Consider the following 19,421-nt stretch of genomic DNA (forward strand, 5'->3'; position numbering starts at 1 on the left):
ATTTAGATCTGCAAGGTGGCTGGGGAAGTTTTGAGCCAGGCTGCCTCTCCTGTCCCTGCTATAATACATATAGCAGGGTACCGATGTTGGGAAAAGCAATGGTTTGACAAAGGGGAAAGTAGAAGCAGCACATCTGAGTAGCCCCAGCTGTTACAAAGTGGACTGGACAGAGTAGCAGGACTAGAGCAACTTCATTTCTTTCAACCTGATCTACTGCTGGAGATGATTTTAAACTTTGTCTACAACACGCTGTCTCAGGGTGTGCTCCTCCCTCTTATCTCTTCTTTCATTCTCCTTTTCATTTTCCATCTAGTGCCTGAAAAGTGTCCTGAGGGTTTGACAGTTTCTATCTAATCACTTCATCCTTCTCTATGGAAGACTGCTGAGCACCATACAGTGAAGTTACTACCGGCCTGGAATGTCTGAATATCCGCCTGCCCTCTTATCTGCTTTGGTACCAGACTCTTGATACCTCAACTCCCCCTCCCCTTCACCCTGTGTCTGTGATGCTGCAACAAAAGTTCTAAATAACTCCCTTTGGTGTGGGAAAAGAAAAAAAAAAAAAAAAGGCTGCATTTTGCCAGCACACACACAAAAAAAAAGGCAGAGAAATACTGTTTCCAAAGGTTTTCTTTTAGCTCCCAGTGTACTAAGGGTATATTCATTAAAACCAGCATCAGATTACCAAAGGGTAGAAGGACTAGCAGACAACCATTTTATTACCCTTGGAGGACATGGTTCAATTCCCAGATTGCTGCATTTTGCAACTCATAATCTGCTATAAGACTCTACAAAAGACTTGCTATACTCTCTGTCTTCCACAAACCAGACTCTTTACATTCATTAATTAATCTGCTAATGTCTGGTCAAATGCTCAGATATGATGAAATTTTCAGCTTTTGGTTGTCCTACTATTTCCATAAAATAAAGCAGGGACCAAGCTCTGGATAAGACACAAGTTTAAAAAATAATTATTACACCACTTACTGGCTCAGCCAGTTTGTTTCCAAATACAGCTTGCAAGTGATTTATTTTTCCAGTAGAGATCTGAACCTTAGCAATTCTGTGAATTATCCAGAATGAAACCAAAGTTCATTTTGGGAAACCTGGATGAATCAAAACATTTCCCTGTTTTTTTTAACATCCTCAAGCACTCAAGTCCTGACCGTGTGAAGGAGCATTAAGCAAACATTGGGCAACGCTGACCACGAGCACAGATGTGGTACCCACCAGCACTACCCCATGGTGAATGCACGTGAAGTTCATTTCTTTCATTTCATCACCCCGATTGCCTGAGGGTACAAGTGTGCACACACACATAACTATTAAAAACAGGACACACTGTAATGTTAAAACCTTCCATAGGCCTATGGCAACTCTTCTGTGCACTTATATGCCATATGTCTCTCAAGAAATGACAGTAGCTTTCTTGTGAATACTCCCCTCTGTCAAGACAGACAGAAACCAATGTGCCTAGCCAAAGCCATAGGAGGAAAGGAGCACTAACAGCAGGTTGTAGAAAGAAATCTAACTAATCTGATGTACAGATTTTTGCTCTCAATAGCATGTATACGTATCAGTGGGTATAGACACTAATGGGTATTTTGCTGAAACATTCAGACATCTGGAAAAGAAGCAGTGCTGTATATCTGCTTTTCTGCCACTAGACACTGCAAAAAAATCTGTGATCGGAGCACAACAGCCAAGTTGCCTGATGATGTTGAGGAACCATCTATATTCTCATATTGCCACCATGGCCACATGTTGGTAGAAAGCTGCAGGCTCTGCAGATCTAATATGCTTCTGGCAGAAGAGTAGCAAAACCAGCCTTCAGACTCCAAAAACAGAGTGAAATATTAAGTGGTATTCTAACAGTCGCTCACTAGACTATGGCGATGAAGTTAATCATATAGGACTGATCAGTGAGGCCAGGTGAAATCTTCCCACACATTCAGAAGGAAACAACTGTATCCCTCCATCACTAGAATACCAAAAGTGTTTCTGCATGCTCCAGATTGCACCTTTAAATATGGTTGGTAGCAATCACAAAGTTTCAGGAATTATGCTATCTCTTCCCAGGTTCAGGCTGCCAGTCAGTACCTTAGAGATCACTGTTGTCAGTCATTTCCAAACATGTTGGGAATCTGCAATTAGGAACATTAACAACGGGATTTCACAGATGTAGGTTACATGCTTTCAGAAAAGAAACAGCAGTTGCTGGCAATGGGGAAATACTTAAGAACTACTTATCCCCTAATTAAACAAGGTACTGTACTCTAAGTACTGAATGCTAAGCAGTGTTCTAGCATGTGCTCATCTTAACCCTACAGAATTACACTGAATTACTGAGGCTCCATCTGAGCATTTCTTAGCCAAGACTCCTTGCATAAACAGATGGAGCAGTTCTGCTGTTTCCATGCAGACACATTCAGACTGTAAAAGTACAGGATTAAGTTCAAATTTATCATAAAATCACTTTAGATAGGATGTTGTAATCTTTATATCCTTCTCAAGTATGACAAACAGAAAGACAGGCAAACAATAGCTGCAATGGTTGGTTAAAAATCACTGATTTAACAGCTACAGAGTGCTGGCTGAGGCCAGACTAGGACAGCCAGCCCCAAAGATCTTATGCTTACTCGATGAAGGGGATGATCTTCACTAGATGGAATTCCCAGGATGTATCAAATGTAACTCCCGATGGCATTGCAGACACCAAGGATCACCACATCAAAAGAGCAATCTTTTAGTTATGAGCTGAATATTAAAATCCATGAAGAAGTGATGAAGGCATGTAGAGATGATGGTGACTGCTTTGAGGCAAGACTGGCAAGTGGCAGCGTATGCCAGATTTAGACTGGATTTCTCTCTGAAGCAACACAAAGTGGTTGGAACAGAATCCAGGAGTGGGGCCAACTTAGACTTGGCTTTTGAATGTAGTCTGGTGATAGATTTCAACACTAGGCTGAAAGTAATATTGCAAGAACATTTTGAGGGGAGGCTATCCAGAACCAAATAGGACATGAAGAGAAAAGGTCATTGACAAAGCTATTCAGTGCAAATACACAACTTTAATTCCTACTCATGAGGAAAGATTTCCCCTACATCATTACTTCTATAGAATAACTCCCCCTCAAAGACACTGAAGGGCTGCTTCTCTAAGAAAACCAGAGTAAAACCTCAGAATATGATTCTCAGAGTCAGATCTTCACACATAAACCAATGCTCTGAAGTTTAACTCCAGACCTCCTGCCAGAGATGTCTCAGACTCCTTTGTGGTTTCAGCAATGTCTAACTGGAAAATGAGAACCCCCATTTTGAAACTGCTCCTAAGGTTTCAAAACCTCGAGTGAACACAAAACCGTTCGTTCTTGTGACTGCACCAGAATGAGCATGCCTTGCTAGTTCCAGATGTAGGACAGACAAGTGCCCAGATCTTTCAAGTGTAGTTTTCCTCCTCTGAATTTTTCCATGTGAGGACTTAAACCCACAGCTTCACCATGTAAGAGACTCTCTCAAGTATGACCTTGTTAAAACTTTACTTTGTGAAGAAACAGAGTATTTAAATAAAATTAAATTCCATTCAAGTGTTCTGATAAGCTCTCTGCAGTTACACATTCTGGTACCTTCTCTCCTACTGGCAATCTATATTCACATTGCATGCTGCTTAAAGTGCAGATCAAAACCTTCCCTCAGCCATGGACTTATAGAAGTTTGTTCAACCTTTCCCCTAAACCTATTTTTTATGGAAGACTGAAGTTATACTAAGCTATTGTTGGAAACATAATGAAAATGCTGGCAGCTGAATACCAAAATAAAACAATAGATCAGACATTTTTATCATGGTTTCTTTATAATTCCTTGAAATTAAAGGTCTGTAAAGACAGCAGGCTCAATTCTCTAGCAAGCCACTGTCCTGCCTGCCTCTGTCCTACCTGCCATGACACAGAACTGAAGTCAACCTCACATTTCCTTTTGTTACTTTCATGGGTGTAAAGTAACCAATTCAACCAATCTGTGAAGCACTTTCTCCCCCATAGCATGAGGTTAGTTTTACACTGAAATTCACAAGTAGAAAAGAAAGGACATGACATTCAGTGGATAGAGCAGAACAAAAAGCAGTAGTGCATAGAAACAGAGTGTAAACATATGTTGCTATTTGTGTGTAGATGTTTACATAACTTAACACATAACAGTATCAGATAAGAAAACCTATCTGAAAATTAAAATTCCAAAGCATAGCATTCATTCCCACATTCTTAGAAGTGAAGCAAATGTGAAGGTTCTGTGAATTCCAAATTACACATTTAGACTATGATTTTTCCATTTTCAGAAATGACCAAACTGTGTATGTGTGCAGCATAATGTACACCAGAAGAAACAGCCAATTTTGATACTTGGGTTCTTTCATTTGAATTAATCATTTATGAACATTTAACATTTACACATGAAGATGTATTACTTCTTTTGAAACCCAGAAAATTTATATTTTAAATCAAACTAAGTGCTAAAACATTAAAGCAATATCTGGAACAAAGATTGATTTTGATCTCTCTGCTAACAGACTAAAATTTCTTATGGTCATAGGTGGCACATGTAGGTATCAAGCAGCATCTCCTCGGCACTGTCTTCTAATCCTTTGTATTTATCTTACCTTTAATGCACCATGTTTTTCATTTGCTCCAACAATCAAAATTTCTGCCATATCCTCAGCATGCTCGGACCGTGCATGGACAAACAAGGCTCTGCCAACTTCTGAGACATTCTTTAGTGCAACTAAAGACCCATCGTGTTCCACCTTGAAGTCTGGGTTAGAAACTTCGAAGTTCAATTTGTTATTCCCCTTGCAGTCATCAAATTCCACTGTGGGGGAAAAATAAGAAAGAAAAAACACAATTATAAGTATCCGCTTTGGAACACAGACTTCAAACATCTTTATGTTATTGGCTTGTCTACAGATCTCAGGAAGAACTAAAAGTTTACAAGAAGTTTTATATTTGTGTGACTATTATTCACAGACAAATCTTATGAACATGTGCTTTCAGAAGGATGAAGAGATTTTGACCATGCTAACTGGGGATGCAGGTAATAAACTAAATACTTTGAACATAAACATTTTGTGATCACTCAAGTCAAATGCACAAAATGAACACCTAGTTCTACAAATTGTGCAGTAGCAGTAGAGACCATATTATCTTCCTTGTCATAAGCCTGATCTCTAAAGACTTTTCTGCTGGCAAAGTGGTTTCAGATATCCAGTAAACCTTTAAGCTTGGAACTGGTTGTTTACAGAATATTCAACCTCATAGTCTATTGCAAAAGTGCTACATAATAGAAAGCCCAGACTATAATGTTTCTAAGTAACTAGCAGGATTGCACTATAGTCCATGAGCTGCACTACCTGTATAGCTAAGGATTATGAGAAATTTCAATTAAATAGTAGCTGTCAATTATCCTGTTTCACTTTACATGGGAGATTTAAAATATTTAGGAAGGATGGGACAAAGACAAAAATATCTGTGAAGTACAAAGGTTTGAGACTTTGCCTCAAGTTCCTTCTCCGAGTCCATTAAGAGGCCTTCTCCGATTAAGAGGCCTTCACCACAAACTTGTAATTGCTAAGTAAATTTTTCAGGTTTTGACATCTCTGAACAATATATTTTCATGTGGGTTTTTTTTGGTTTTTTTTGCCAACAATCTGTGTTATATTCTCTACTTGCTCCTTGAGTTACTGCTGTTACATTTCATTTCTACTAGATCTTTAAAAAATGCATTAAACTTTCAGAAATGGATACAGACAGGGATACATGCTGCAGAAGATCAAAGACAATCAAGTTTTACTGAAAATAAAGCACTTTGCATAATCGTTTAAATTCACTATATAGACTTGTTGTATTTGGTCATTGTTTTTAAAGGAAAAAAAAAAAAAATCTCAGATTCTCTCACAGCCTGGCCCATACCTAAGCTTTTCCTGACTATGTAATACCTATAACTGGTCTTAAAACACAATCTCATAGTTGATGGCCAAACAACACTTCTGGGAAGTTAACACAGCAATTCTCATCTATTTCCAGCCGTACCAACTTGAAGCCAGGACTGCCAGAGGACCTTGTGAAGGTCCCTCCTCTCTGGACATGCACCAGGACTGAATGCCAGAGTAGAACCACTGCAGGGAAGAACTGTTGGTGGTTCCAGAATTTGAATACAGCTTCATTTTATGATGAATACGGATGAGAGAGGTTAAATTAAAAATTAACCCACAGCAAAAATCTCAAATGCCTAAACTTCAGAATAAGCCATAGAATACAAGGCACTTCATGTCAAACGGACACTGGGAGGTTGACCCTGGGCTGTGTCCAGACACACACCCAGCCACTCTCTCTGCTCTGCTGCAAAAGGACAGGAGGAGAAAATAAGAAAAAAAAGCTCCTGGGTCAAGATAAAGACAGGGCCCCTGCAAGGCCCGCACGGTAGCAAAGGGATCAGGAACCTGAGGTGGGATTTTAAAAGAACAGACTTGGGATCCCATGAATTATCTTACTGAGAAGAGTCCAAATTCAATCGTCACCACAGTCTCTTGCATAAAATACACTGGCACCTAAAGGATCTGCTTCTGCACAAGCTGACGACCATCATAGGCCAAACAGAACTGACTTGGGGAAAATTAATTTAATCAACTGCCAATTAAAATAGATTTGGATGGTGAGAAAATGATAGATTTAACGCCACACCTTAACAATCCTGCGCCTACTTTTCCTCAGGCTCAGCCTTCCCAGAAAGGGCTGTCAGGCATTGGGACAGGCTGCTCAGGGCAGTGGTGGAGCCACCATCCCTGGAGGGGTTTAAAAGGTGTTTAGACGAGGTTCTTAGGGACATGGTTTAGTGCCAGAGTTAGGTTATGGTTGGAGAGTCTCTTCCAACTTAAATGATTCTATGATTCCATGATTCTACCTCCTGCATGGAGTCCTTCAGGGGCTGCAGGGAACCCCTGTCACAGCACCTGGAGCTCTCACTCTTCTTCCTTCTTTCCCGCCTCTTTCCTTCTCCTCTGCCATGGAGGAGAAGGAGAACCACCATGGGGTTCACCCTGCTCTCTCACACCTTTTCCCCTCACTCCTGGGCAGCATTTTGCCCCTTTTTTTAAACACACTTCCACAGAGACTCCACCAGCCTCACTGATGGGCTCAGCTGTGGAACCGCCTAGAACCACCTAGAACCGGCTGGAACCGGCTCTGTCCAGCAGGGCAGCCCCGCCCCTCCTCACGGGAACCGGCAGCACCCCCTGCAGGGCCCACACAGTAGCAAAGGCATCAGGAACCTGAGGTGGGATTTTAAAAGAACAAACTTGGGATCCCGTGAATTCTCTTACTGAGAAGAGTCCAAATTCAATTGTCACCACAGTCTCTTGCATAAAATACACCGGCACCTAAAGGATCTGCTTCTGCATAAGTTTTAGGTTTGCTCACATATTTTTAACTAAAAGCTGTGTCCGTTTCCTCTGCTTTACTTGAGGGCAAGAGGACAATCCTTGGATTCACAATGGGATAACAACCCAGAATTTCTTCAGCCCATTTGCCATCTCAATGAATTTTGCTGAAAACAAGAGCGATTATAAATAAAAAAAGAAACAAAAAAAGAAACAAAAAACTCCCCTTAGACACTCCAGTCCCTCCAGACAAACCTATTTTGGTCTGTCATGTCACAGATCCCTGCTTGCAAAGCCTTACATTGCACTAGAAGGAAGGGATGAAAGACAGAATTTGGGAGCAGTAGCAGCTTAAAACACTTTGGCAGTGGTCAGACTGTGCTGGTGTCCACGCTGAGGGCAGGAACTGCTCCCAGAAATGGTCTTGCGCTCACGGTAGGATTTTGATGGAAGGTTCTCTGTTAGCAAGGCTTCCCTGGTATAAAACCACTGTTGCAATTTATGCTGGTAATAATATGGCAGGCATTTTAACAGATTCACTGCAATCTCCTAAAGCTATTAACCCACAAAAAACACAAAGTTTCCCTGTCACCACAAACGTGGGAAGTTGAAATTCTCTCTACTAAACACCACATAAATTGCAGCCTTGATGAATTATGAGTGGTGTCTCTTTTAACTTATTATTTTCCTTACTTATTTAAAAAAAAAAAAAAAAAAAGGCAAAACAAAAACCACAACAACACACAAACAAAACACAGGGTCTTAGGACCTTGCTATATTGAATACATATGTCCTTCTGACAGACAAAAATCTGCTGGTGATCTACTGACTGTTAATAGCTTACAAAATTTGGCATCACTCTCTGAGAAATTAATTTCAGGAGTGGAAAAAAAAAATTAAAACCCTAACTATGACTATCACTTACAAACATGAGTTAATGGTTCAGACCTATAGCATCACCCAAACACTAGAGGTCACAGTCAAGATGGGCCATAATGTGTTGTGCTTCAAAAAGAAGGGAGAGGCTGGCTGGTTTTACCTCTCCCACCTTGCTGCTCAGCATTCACAAACCTTGAAATTTTTGCACTGTTGTCACCTGCGGGCACTGCAGAAATTCAAGACCACCTGCAGATTCAACACATGGAATCAGGAGATCTATATTCTGCATTCCTTTGCCGTTATGAATTTGACACCTTTAGACCATTTATATTTTGCTCAATCCATTGACCTTGCTTTATGAAACCCTGCAACTTTTCCAACAAGGGCAGAAGCAGAGTTGTTTGAAAGTGGGAAAATGTTTCTTACCATATCTCATCCAAAAGCAGTGATGTTTTCAATTCCCAGTTCTGCCACAGAAACAAGAGTATTTGAAGAGGTTAATAGCAAGGACAGGGAAAGAAAATGAAAAGGCTCTGGGAAGTACTGATATGTAGGAGAGAAATTAGAAGTGAGTGGAAGAAGATGAAGAGATCATAAGGATAGGAAACACTCAACATTACTTGGACCAAGGGCCAGCAGAGATGAAGCTGAAGCCAGTTATTAATAGAGTTGAAGAGAACCATAGCCTTAGATAAAATCCCTAGTCTGAAGTTAGGAGCAAATGCCAACTTTATCAGAATGATGTTGCCTCCTGGGCTGGGATGACCAGGGAACGTCACACGAGATTGCATTGTGCTCTCAGGCATTCTCATGATGGCCCTCACTTGGAACATTTGCTTCTTCAAATTCATGTGCCAAGTTTCAAGAAGAAGATACGGATGTCTCTTTTCAGAAATAAAACATCCCATTATAGAGAGTTCTTCCAATAAGATATTTTCAGATTAATATTTAAACAATCCCCAGATACCAAAAAAATATATAAAAGTAGTTACCCAAATATATGCCAGTCGGATGGATAGCCCATGCTCTAAGAAGACTGCCAAGGTTCATGGAGAGAGGAGACCAAACCATCTGGTAGTCTGCCTAACATGAAAAGGTGGTCTCCCAACACCTAACACTTTGTTGCCTGGCAACCATGATGACATATGATCCTTGTGATGTATGATGATGTTTATGATGTTCATGCACTTGTCGCAGAGCTGAGGAGTGAGGAAAGCCATGAGACTGATCACTGACATTTTCATACTGCCCAAGTATGCTCTAAAGGATGGAACAAATGGCAGCCTGATGAGAGTGATCACACACACTAAAATCTCCCATGTCCTCCTAACACTCAGTTTGTGTTAGGTCTTAAGGGGTTTAACTAGATTGTAAGCATTTCAAGTAAAGATCACTTGTTTGCTCTGTGTCTGTACAGCACTTGCAGCAAAATGATTCACGTTTGGTGCTCAAGGTGCTACAGAAATGCAAAAAATTAACAATAGTGACTGTTTAGCTATAGCCCTAAATCAAAATTTTGGTAATGCTACACCAGACATGACTAGTGGCTTTGTCTCATTGTCAAGAACCCAATGCGCAATTAAAACAATGATCTAATATTTATTTACATGAAGGTGGAGTTCTTTATTTATTGATGCATATATGACTCTTTTGATGTTCCTAGTCATGCTCCAGCTGCCAAATGAACATCTTTATTGTGCTTAATATGCCATATGGTATGAGACAGGCTCCAAAACTCCATGCAAGCCAAAATGAAGATGCTGCCAAGCATCTCCCAATGAAAAACAACGTGCATGTCACTCATCGCTCTCTGTTCATTTCTCTGCCTTCTATATTAGACATTTACTCCTTTCTGTAAGAAAGCTCATTCACATATGACTTGTACAGAATTTTTGTGTCCACCAATAAATATTCATTATTAGTAATACCTGCATGCATCCCAAGGCTTTAATCACTAACTTTGAGCTTATAATCAAAGGACCTGTTTGAAAAGGGTTTCTTGTGCAAGATCCCAAGTCCCTTACTGTAATGATGGGAAACTGAAGTTGTGATTGGAAATATTACCCTTTACAGATCTCAGCAAGAAATCTCAAGTTCCTGGAATTGAACATTTCAATGCATCCCATTCTGACTGTTTTGATATGCCACATATGCGAGGTTTCTACACAACTGTGATATTTATGATAATGAACCACAGATGTTTTAAAGAATACCATTTCAAAACACTGAAAGGTTAGCAGTTGGATTTCTTGCAGACTATATAAAGAGAAAAGAAGCCAAAATAGATTTCTTGTATTCAAAAGAACATTAGGCTGATATATTCCTCTTCCACACAATTTTTTTCCAAGTTTAATTCTTTGAAGTTTAATTTGTTTTGAACAGAAATACAGAATCCATAATATTCTGACAAAAATCTCTACAGAAGTATTCTGAATAATTAAATATACATACTTATAAACACACAGAAAATTACTCTTTTTGTCTCATATACAGGTATTTTTATGTTAGGTAATGACAGCAAGCAACAAAATGGCCTCTGTGATGAAATTTCACACTGAAAATCCAGACCAAACACACACACAGACTTAATTACTCCATCAGTGAAGGTTAGGATCCTTTTTGTACATACAACCAACCCTTGTTCAAATAGGTGGGAATTACAGCACCAAGCTAATATTATCCCATGTGTATTTTCTTATCCTTGTTAAGAAGTAACATCAGATCATGTTGATATCGTGAAACAGAAGCCGTACCTGTGAGAGGTCTACAGATGCAAGATAAGTATATTACAGCTGCACAAAGACAACTTTCCAGCCCAGCAGGGATCCCCAACTCTGCTAAAAGTCCTCCCTGCTCAACAACATTAGCAAGCACAGACGTCAAACAGAACCTGGTAAAGCTGAGCTTCATTAACTACAAAGAGAGAAAAGTGGTGGTTGAAGTAAATGGAAATGCTTCCTAGTGCTGTTGTATATAAAAATTCATAAAGTACCATGACCTAATGAAGCTCTTGTTAGCAATAAACACTGATGCTGAATGAAAACTGTAGGTGAGTATCAAAGGAGATGGTAACAGGTCACCACATGACAGTGTTGGTCACACTGTTGAATGCCTGACTGTGGTGTCACAGCAGCCCAACACAAACTAAAAGAAGTGCAAAGTGTTATGAGAGTTCAAGAGATGAATTATCTTGTTGATGTGGAGAGGATGAAATCTACCTGGAACCAACACATCTGGACAACGTAAATCCATCCAAGAACAAAAGAAGAAACTGTCACAACAGCTAATGACAAAAGCAGCTGAGCAACAAAAGAAATCCTGCTTTTCAGGCCACCAGTATCATCAATTAGGAGAAGCAGCTTCTCTCCCTTCCTTTGAGATGCCTTCAAATACATCTCCGGAAGATGGGTTCTTGGCAAGGAGCCCACAGCTTGTTTGTTTCTGCTGTTTTTCTACAAGAATACCTGAACACCAGAAAGGAAAAGAATAGAAAGAGAACAATGCTGCCCCATGACACTTTTGGGGCCAGACTGAAGTCCAGACAAGACACTGTCAACAATTAAGTCATACAGGTTGTTCCTTAAGATATGAAGTTCTCGTTATTTCTTATCTAAAAGTGCTCTAGAAAGAATGGATTTGGGATTCTGAAAAGCTGCAAGTGTGACTAAAATATTTCTTTACACAAAAAATCTTATTGAATATCTAAGAAAATGAATAAAATTAGTTTTATGAAAATCTTTCTGGAAGGTTTTTTTAAACAGTTTAATGATAAATTCCAGCTCTGCAGCACAATTGCTACAGAATGATTTTTTCTTTTTAAATAGCCAACAAGCAATAGTAGGCTATTATCTCCCACTGCATGTTTATTACTCTCTTGTATCTATATAATTTCTTTACATGCCCCTGAAGTAAGTTATGATGACAACTTATTTAGCATCCAGTTAGTCAAAGACTGAGGAAAAACGAGCAACAGTACAATGTTCATTCAAATACAATGAGAATTACTTAATACAAATACACATTTGTAATCGACTTATTTAGAAGAAAAAGTACAAAACAACAGACCTTCTCCTTGCACGCATTTATAGTGTCTACAAAACCATACTGATTACCTAAACTGGCAAACATCCCCATGCAATTTGTGTGTGAATTCCAGATTTGTGGGTAGCCCTGTTAAAACGCAAAAATTAGGCAAACAGTTCATCCAGTGGGCACAAGGGTGTACGTATTTGCCCTTCAGAGAATAACCCTTCCCACAGTATAAATGGTACCTATTGATAGTCAGTTTTTTCCTGTGCTGTCAAAATACATAGCAAGAACACATCATCAATAGGAGATAAGCTTCCCATAGATGACGAAAGAGAAGGGATTTCACCCAGAAACCTGCGGCAGCCAATAAATGTAAGACATTTTCACTGGAAGAATCACATTGGCCCCTCTCCTGCATTACCTGTCTACCATCAATAGTCCTAGCGGAGCTCAAAGAATCACTGTTACAACAATTTGGAACTCTGAGCCATAAGCAAGACTAGACTGAAGGCTTCCTCCACCCTTGTGAGACGGGTATGATGTGGGATTCCACAAGTGAATCCCTTCCCACTGGAGACCCACATTAGCAATGTTCTGCTCTCCTTGCCTTCTGCTCTACCTAACAACTTATCCTTGCTGCCATCTCAAGGCGTATCAAGGATAAGAGGGTCATTAGGGGCAGTCAACATGGCTTCACCAAGGGAAAGTCGTGCTTGACTAACCTCATAGCCTTTTATGAGGACATAATGAGGTGGATAGATGACGGCAGAGTGGTGGATGTGGTCTACCTTGACTTGAGTAAGGCATTTGACACAGTCTCCCACAGCATCCTCACAGCTAAACTGGGGGAGTGTGATCTGGACGATCGGGTAGTCAGGTGGACTGCACACTGGCTGAAGGAAAGAAGCCAAAGAGTTGTGGTCAATGGTCCAGTTGGAGGCCAGTATCTAGTGCAGTGCCTCAGGGGTCAGTACTGGGGCTGGTATTATTCAATATATTCATCAATGATTTGGATGAGGGAATAGAGTGCACTATCAGCAAGTTTGCTGATGACACCAAGCTGGGAGGACTGGCTGACATGCCAGAAGGCTGTGCTGCCATCCAGAGACCTGGACAGGCTGAAGAGTTGGGCAGGGAAAAATTTAATGAAATATAACAAGGGCAAGTGTAGAGTCTTGCATCTGGGCAGGAACAACCCCAGGTTCCAGTATAAATCTGGGAATGACTTGTTAGAGAACAGCACAAGGTAAGGGAACCTGGGGGTCCTGGTAACAGCAGGATGACCATGAGCCAGCACTGGGCCCTTGTGGCCAGGAAGGCCAATGACATCCTGGGGTGGATTAGAAGGAGGGTGGTTAGTAGGAACAGAGAGGTTCTCCTTCCCCTCTACTCTGCCCTGGTGACACCACACCTGGAATATTGTGTCCAGTTCTGGGCCCCTCAGTTCAAGAAGGACAGGGAATTGCTGGAGAGGGTCCAGCGTAGGGCAACGAAGATGATGAAGGGAGTGGAGCATCTCCGTTATGAGGAAAGGCTGAGGGAGCTGAGTCTCTTTAGCCTGGAGGAGACTAAGGGCTGACCTTATTAATGTTTACAAATATATAAAGGGTGAGAGTCACGAGGATGAAGCCAGGATCTTCTCGGTGACAACCAATGGTAGGACAAGGGGTAATGGATTTAACCTGGAACACAAGAGGTTCCACTTAAATTTGAGAAGAAACTTCTTCTCAGTGAGAGTGACAGAACACCGGAACAGGCTGCCCAGGGAGGCTGTAGAGTCTCCTACTCTGGAGACATTCAAAACCTGCCTGCACACATTCCTGTGTAACCTCATCTAGGTGTTCCTGCTCCAGCAGGGGGACTGGACTAGATGATCTTTTTAGGTCTCTTCCAATCCCTAACATTCTGTGATTCTGTAACACTCTATTCTGGCATATTTTCACATCTAACCCAGTCTGCCTCTCCTCTCCTTGGCTAGATATGAGAATGGCATCAGGTACCCTGAGCTGGAGCTGAACAACCCTGCCCCTGCCTTAAAACCAAAAGCGTCACAACTTGTATCAGCCCAGCACTCAAAATGTATTAGCCTTGCATCACTGGGTTTGCTGCTTGGGATTCCAGTGAGAAGTTTCACAGAGCACTATGTGAACAAAATAGCTCCATCAGCACCAAATAAGGATTCCTGCCTTTTTCAGGACAGATATGTTGCCGCTTCCTCTTGCTTTCTCCACCATGCTCCCTCTTTCCTTTCTCCTAGAAAGATCCCTTAATGGCATCTCGTCATCTTCAACAAATTTATTCTACCAGTCTCTGTCTGCTTGAAATGATGGGAAAATACAAACAATACAATCTAAACTGAAGGCTTTCCCTCCTCCCCACAGCAGACTTCACCAGCTCACATTACATGATACCTTCACACATCCTTTTGTTGTCTGTTGTCTCATTGAGGGCAAAAACCTAATCAAGTGGAAGGAGTTGTAATGAGTTGTTCTCAACTGGAAGTTATCTTGGCTGATTCATTACAATGTAGACATGTTATTGACTGATCTCCTAGGTCAGTGGCTGCATTATAAGGCACAGTAATACTAGAGCTTGTGCTCTAAGCCCTAGAGAAAAATTACTATTTCGACAAAAATATTATGTCAGTGAGTGTGTCTGAAGAAAAACATAAAAATCAAAACTTCAGATGTTTTATCACAGTCATTGATCTTCTGAGCAAAACACACAGTTCAGTTAAAACGGAGCTGTTGTCTCTTCGTAAATGCAGAGGACACTTAAACTGATACTATATTTGTGGACCTACAGTCTCAAAGGAACTGTCACAGCTGTGGAGGAACATGACATTTCACTATTAACACTGTGCTGATTCTGAATATTCCAAATGGCCTCAAACCCAGAAGAAAAGACTTTTTAACTTGGTTAGCTTCAGTGAAAGGGTTCCCCATTCCAATGCAAATTATCTATATTGTTCCATGTTAGCAGATTTACATAATATTTTCCTAAGAACCCCAGGAGAACACAAGATGAAATTAACTTCAGATTCTTACAAAAACTTCACTGGCTGAGTCCAAGACACAAGCAGACAGAATCAAAGACATTCAAAGGTATTCAATATGTTGTGCCTCTGCAAATTGCTGTGAGAGGTTTGTCAATATGAAATTAATTGTATCCTACAGTGGAGGAAGATGGGACAGAAGTCGGAGTTTGTACAAGAATTCCCAGTGGGATATAACAGATAGTTTCCTCTGAGTGCTGGCCAGACCATGAGTTTTCTTGGTTTCTGCACAAGCACACGTCTGATCTTTGAGCAGTCACCCTGCGTGCTATCCAAACCAAATTTCCTGATATATATAATTTGGTGAAAACTAATCAGTTGAGGTTGTATTCAGTACAAGAAAAAGTGTCCCAGGAGATTTAACTATGTAAATAATTTGCTGCCAGCAGATGCCAGAAAGTAACAAATAATCACTCAGAGGAAATAACTACAGTGCAACCAGCACAGAAAGTACCTTATTTACACCAGGATGTTTTTAAACGTGTCCAAAGCCACAAATTTATTTAATAAGGGTTTTCTGTTAACTAGACAATTAGCTGCAGGTCATGGGGACTTTTTCCCTCAAGTTCACGATTAAAACTGTTTGTCTTCAAGGTTGCTTTTTTATAATTACAGTGATCTGTCATTTCTTAATGTGATCTGTCATAAGTTCCACTTTCTCTCTGCTTTTTTTTTTAATGGCACAAGCTTCTGTCTACATTCAACTGAGACCAGTTTTCTACAAGTCTCAAGTTAATTTACTTGAAATTTTGATATACTACTAGATGAACTGAAGATTCACTAAATTACGCACACATTTACATTTGCCTGAAGTTTGAGCCAGTAATAAGAAAGCTTACTGAATGACAGAAATTAAATATCATGTCTCACTGGAGGAATGAAAGCTTTGACCACTCTTTCAAGTGGGAACTACAAATAAAAATGATTTGAGAATGGAAGAAGAAATTACTATCCTAAAAATATATCTTTTGTCCTATACCAAATCCATGGCAGCCACTCACACCTTTATACACTTGCTTTTTTAAGAGATGGGATAAAAATATTGCTTGACATATGTCTCTTGCTCTGGCAGTACATTCAGACAAGAAGCCAAAGTGCAGGATCTTTTCATTAAATAGGCTATTCGTACCAAGTGCTTTTTACACATTACCCACAGATATTGTGCGGAGGCAATATTGCCTCTATCTTCTCAATCTTGGGTCTTGGTTTCACCTTCTGTGTGAAATTACAACTAATCTGTAATTCAACAGAGAGTTGCATAGACTGCAAAAACTATTGGTCAGCACATGTTAGGAAATGTTAAAAAAAAAAAAAATAGATGGACACCTATGCACAGCTGTCCTTCTTCTGGAATCATGATCATTATAAAAGTCTTTCCTAATGTATAATAGTTGTTTTCTCAAAAGGCATCCCCAGGAATAAGGCTTATGCAATGTGCACCTCGTTTCCAAATAGCGTTCAGTGGTAGGAGTTCGTTTCAGAAACAGAGAATGACGCATCATTTACAATACATAAAAGGAAATGAGAGTGAGTAATAAATCCACTGTGCAATATTTTCCTTTCAAAATGGATACTGTAGGTTGCTGGCCTATTTTCCCAGCTGCTGAATGAGTAATGTCATGCATGAAAATCTGCTCAAACCATTTATTCAGTGGATTGTTCAACTTTCCCAGTGAAAAAATGAAACAAAGTTCCGGTTTCCAGGGAAAAATCTTTTGCCTTCTCATCTTTTCCATCAACGAGCCTGACAGAGAAATAACAATTTCTCTTAGTGCTTTTTATGAAGTTCTTCAAATGAGTTCCCTCAGCCATTTTTACAAGGCACCAGTAGAAAGCTGATTTTTCCAGACATATACAAAAACGCACAAATAACAGACCTACAGTCCTTTTTGGTCCTCAGCCTTAAAAACTGCATTATTAAAATATAACCTTTGGGCACGTTTTATGAATAGCTTTTCAGAATGCCTTCAAAAATTTAAATTGGATTTAATTTCAAAAATCTAGTTGGTAGTTAAGCTTTTGTTTCACCCAAGTATCAAGCCAACTCCAACACAAAGCCCATTCCATAAACCATGGGAAAAAAAATCAACTGCTTAATTGCAGCCTGCTAAAGTACAAAACTTCTGAGATTAATGAGGAAAGCCACCTCTCAAAACTCTGCTGGATTTTAAACTTGCTGAACTTATCATCATCTCTTTCAAACAATATCAGCACTTGACTAACAGTTACAGCACCAAATAACCTTGGTTTGAATTTTGACTCTCACACTAAGATCAGACAAGTAGCACTGCTGAGAACAACGTAATTAAAATTGCACCATGTAATCTTGCTCTGCACAGTCATTCCCAGAACGGTTTCTATTCACATCAAACATTGGCTTTTATACTTTAAAGAAAGACAGGTTTTGGCATCTCCCACAAAAGAACTGACCTGAGGGAAAGTATATTCTGTCAGTTAAGATCGCTTATAAGCAATCTGACATTTGTTTACATAGATAAATCAAGGAAAGAACATCAGGTTACTGAAGTTTCTGCCTCTTTTTAATAACTAAGAGACAAATTTATTTATACATATATATATGGCATATATATATGAAAAAAAAGTATGTGTGTATATATATATATATATGTATATATATATATAAACCCACAACATCACACAGAGCAGGTAACATATACAGCCCAATAGCAATTATTTGAGAAGCCAGGGGACACTGCTATTCACATCTGCTACTTAAACAGGTGGCATTGCTACACATGCTCACATTCAAAATAATAGCATTACATATGAAGCAAATGACAATTGAAAAGTTGTGTCAGTTACTTCACACAATCTACATTTCACATCTACACTGGGGTTGGTAGCGCCATTTGGCTGCCTGCTGGTTTCCAAAGGTGGATCAACACAGTGTTAGATTCCAAGCCTTTTCCTCAGCTTCAGGAATACGGTTCAGGCTGGCAACCAACAGTTATCTGTGGAAAACTGTGACCAATTAACAGATTATTTTTCTTTATTTTAAACTCCATAGTCAACAAAGGGGTGCAACGAAAACTATCTGAGCCAACATCCTTCTGTGATCCCAGATACAAACATCCAAAATAGGGACTGTTTGTATAAAAAAAAACAACATTACACAAAAGATGAAAACAGAACATCTCTAGTGTGGATATTAAGGACACCAGAATACTCCTAACGAATAATATTTCTTTGAAGTAATACAGTTCTATATCATTCCTTATATTCCTTATTAGTGTCATTTGTTTTCATATGGTGATCACACTGGAGACAGATTAGGCAAAATGCTGGCCTATCACCCAGTAATTACAATACTGACTTTGTAACAGTAATACCATTTTAGTTATATATCTAAGTACTCTCTTAGTTTTAATAAACTGCAGTTATTCCTAAAACTACATGAATTCCATGTATAGTTGCCAGCATGGCAAAAATTGCTGGTCATTCAGTGGCAGATCTGTATCCACACGTTTCATTTATTTTTTTGAAATCTAACATTTACTTTCATTTTACGAGTAAAATGGATGAAAGAAAGCATGATTTATCAGCTTCCCTTATCTTTCCTTAGACTTGCCATAGGTACAATTAATTGCAAATGCTCTGGTGACTGCACAGAGGATTAGTGATACAGATTTCCTACGCTATCACCTGACTTTACAGTATTAGAATGCAGAAACCCTAGCAGATCTGTTTGAATAACTGTCTCTTTTCTTCCACATTAGAATAGCCATAATGATTATAATGCTTATGAAGTTTAAAGAGGTAAGATAATCATCAGTCAATCTTTACTCTGCTCCTGGTTATAAACCCATTAAAAAACCACCACTAAATCTGCGCATTTTTCCAGCTCATGTCCCCTTCCGAAGTGTTAGTCTTTTGTGACAAATAAAGCATCATCCTTCTGTACGCTGATATACTTCATTTGTGTTGCACTTTGCCAATAGCTACAATCATGATAAACTGAAAATTCAATGGGTAAATGTGATTTGCCAAAAGTTTTCAAGGAACACTGTTATA

General features: G+C 39.6%; 1 protein-coding gene across 7 annotated transcripts in view; it reads right to left on the reverse strand.

The window, feature by feature from the left end:
* The window catches only part of CDH13 (cadherin 13), a 460,421-nt gene that overhangs the window by 294,387 nt on the left and 146,613 nt on the right, over positions 1–19,421 (reverse strand). For 6 of the 7 annotated variants that reach the window (XM_065028885.1, XM_005504744.3, XM_065028884.1 and 3 more), the window contains one exon: positions 4,655–4,863. In XM_065028885.1, the coding sequence (XP_064884957.1) occupies positions 4,655–4,705 (51 nt within the window). In that variant the 5' untranslated portion in view covers positions 4,706–4,863. Of the gene's footprint in view, positions 1–4,654; positions 4,864–9,297; positions 9,392–19,421 lie in introns of those variants that run through there. The other variant, XM_021290659.2, reaches the window with a different exon arrangement.

Source organism: Columba livia, chromosome 13 (genome assembly GCF_036013475.1).
Source record: "Columba livia isolate bColLiv1 breed racing homer chromosome 13, bColLiv1.pat.W.v2, whole genome shotgun sequence".
In the NCBI taxonomy this organism is placed as follows: domain Eukaryota; kingdom Metazoa; phylum Chordata; class Aves; order Columbiformes; family Columbidae; genus Columba; species Columba livia.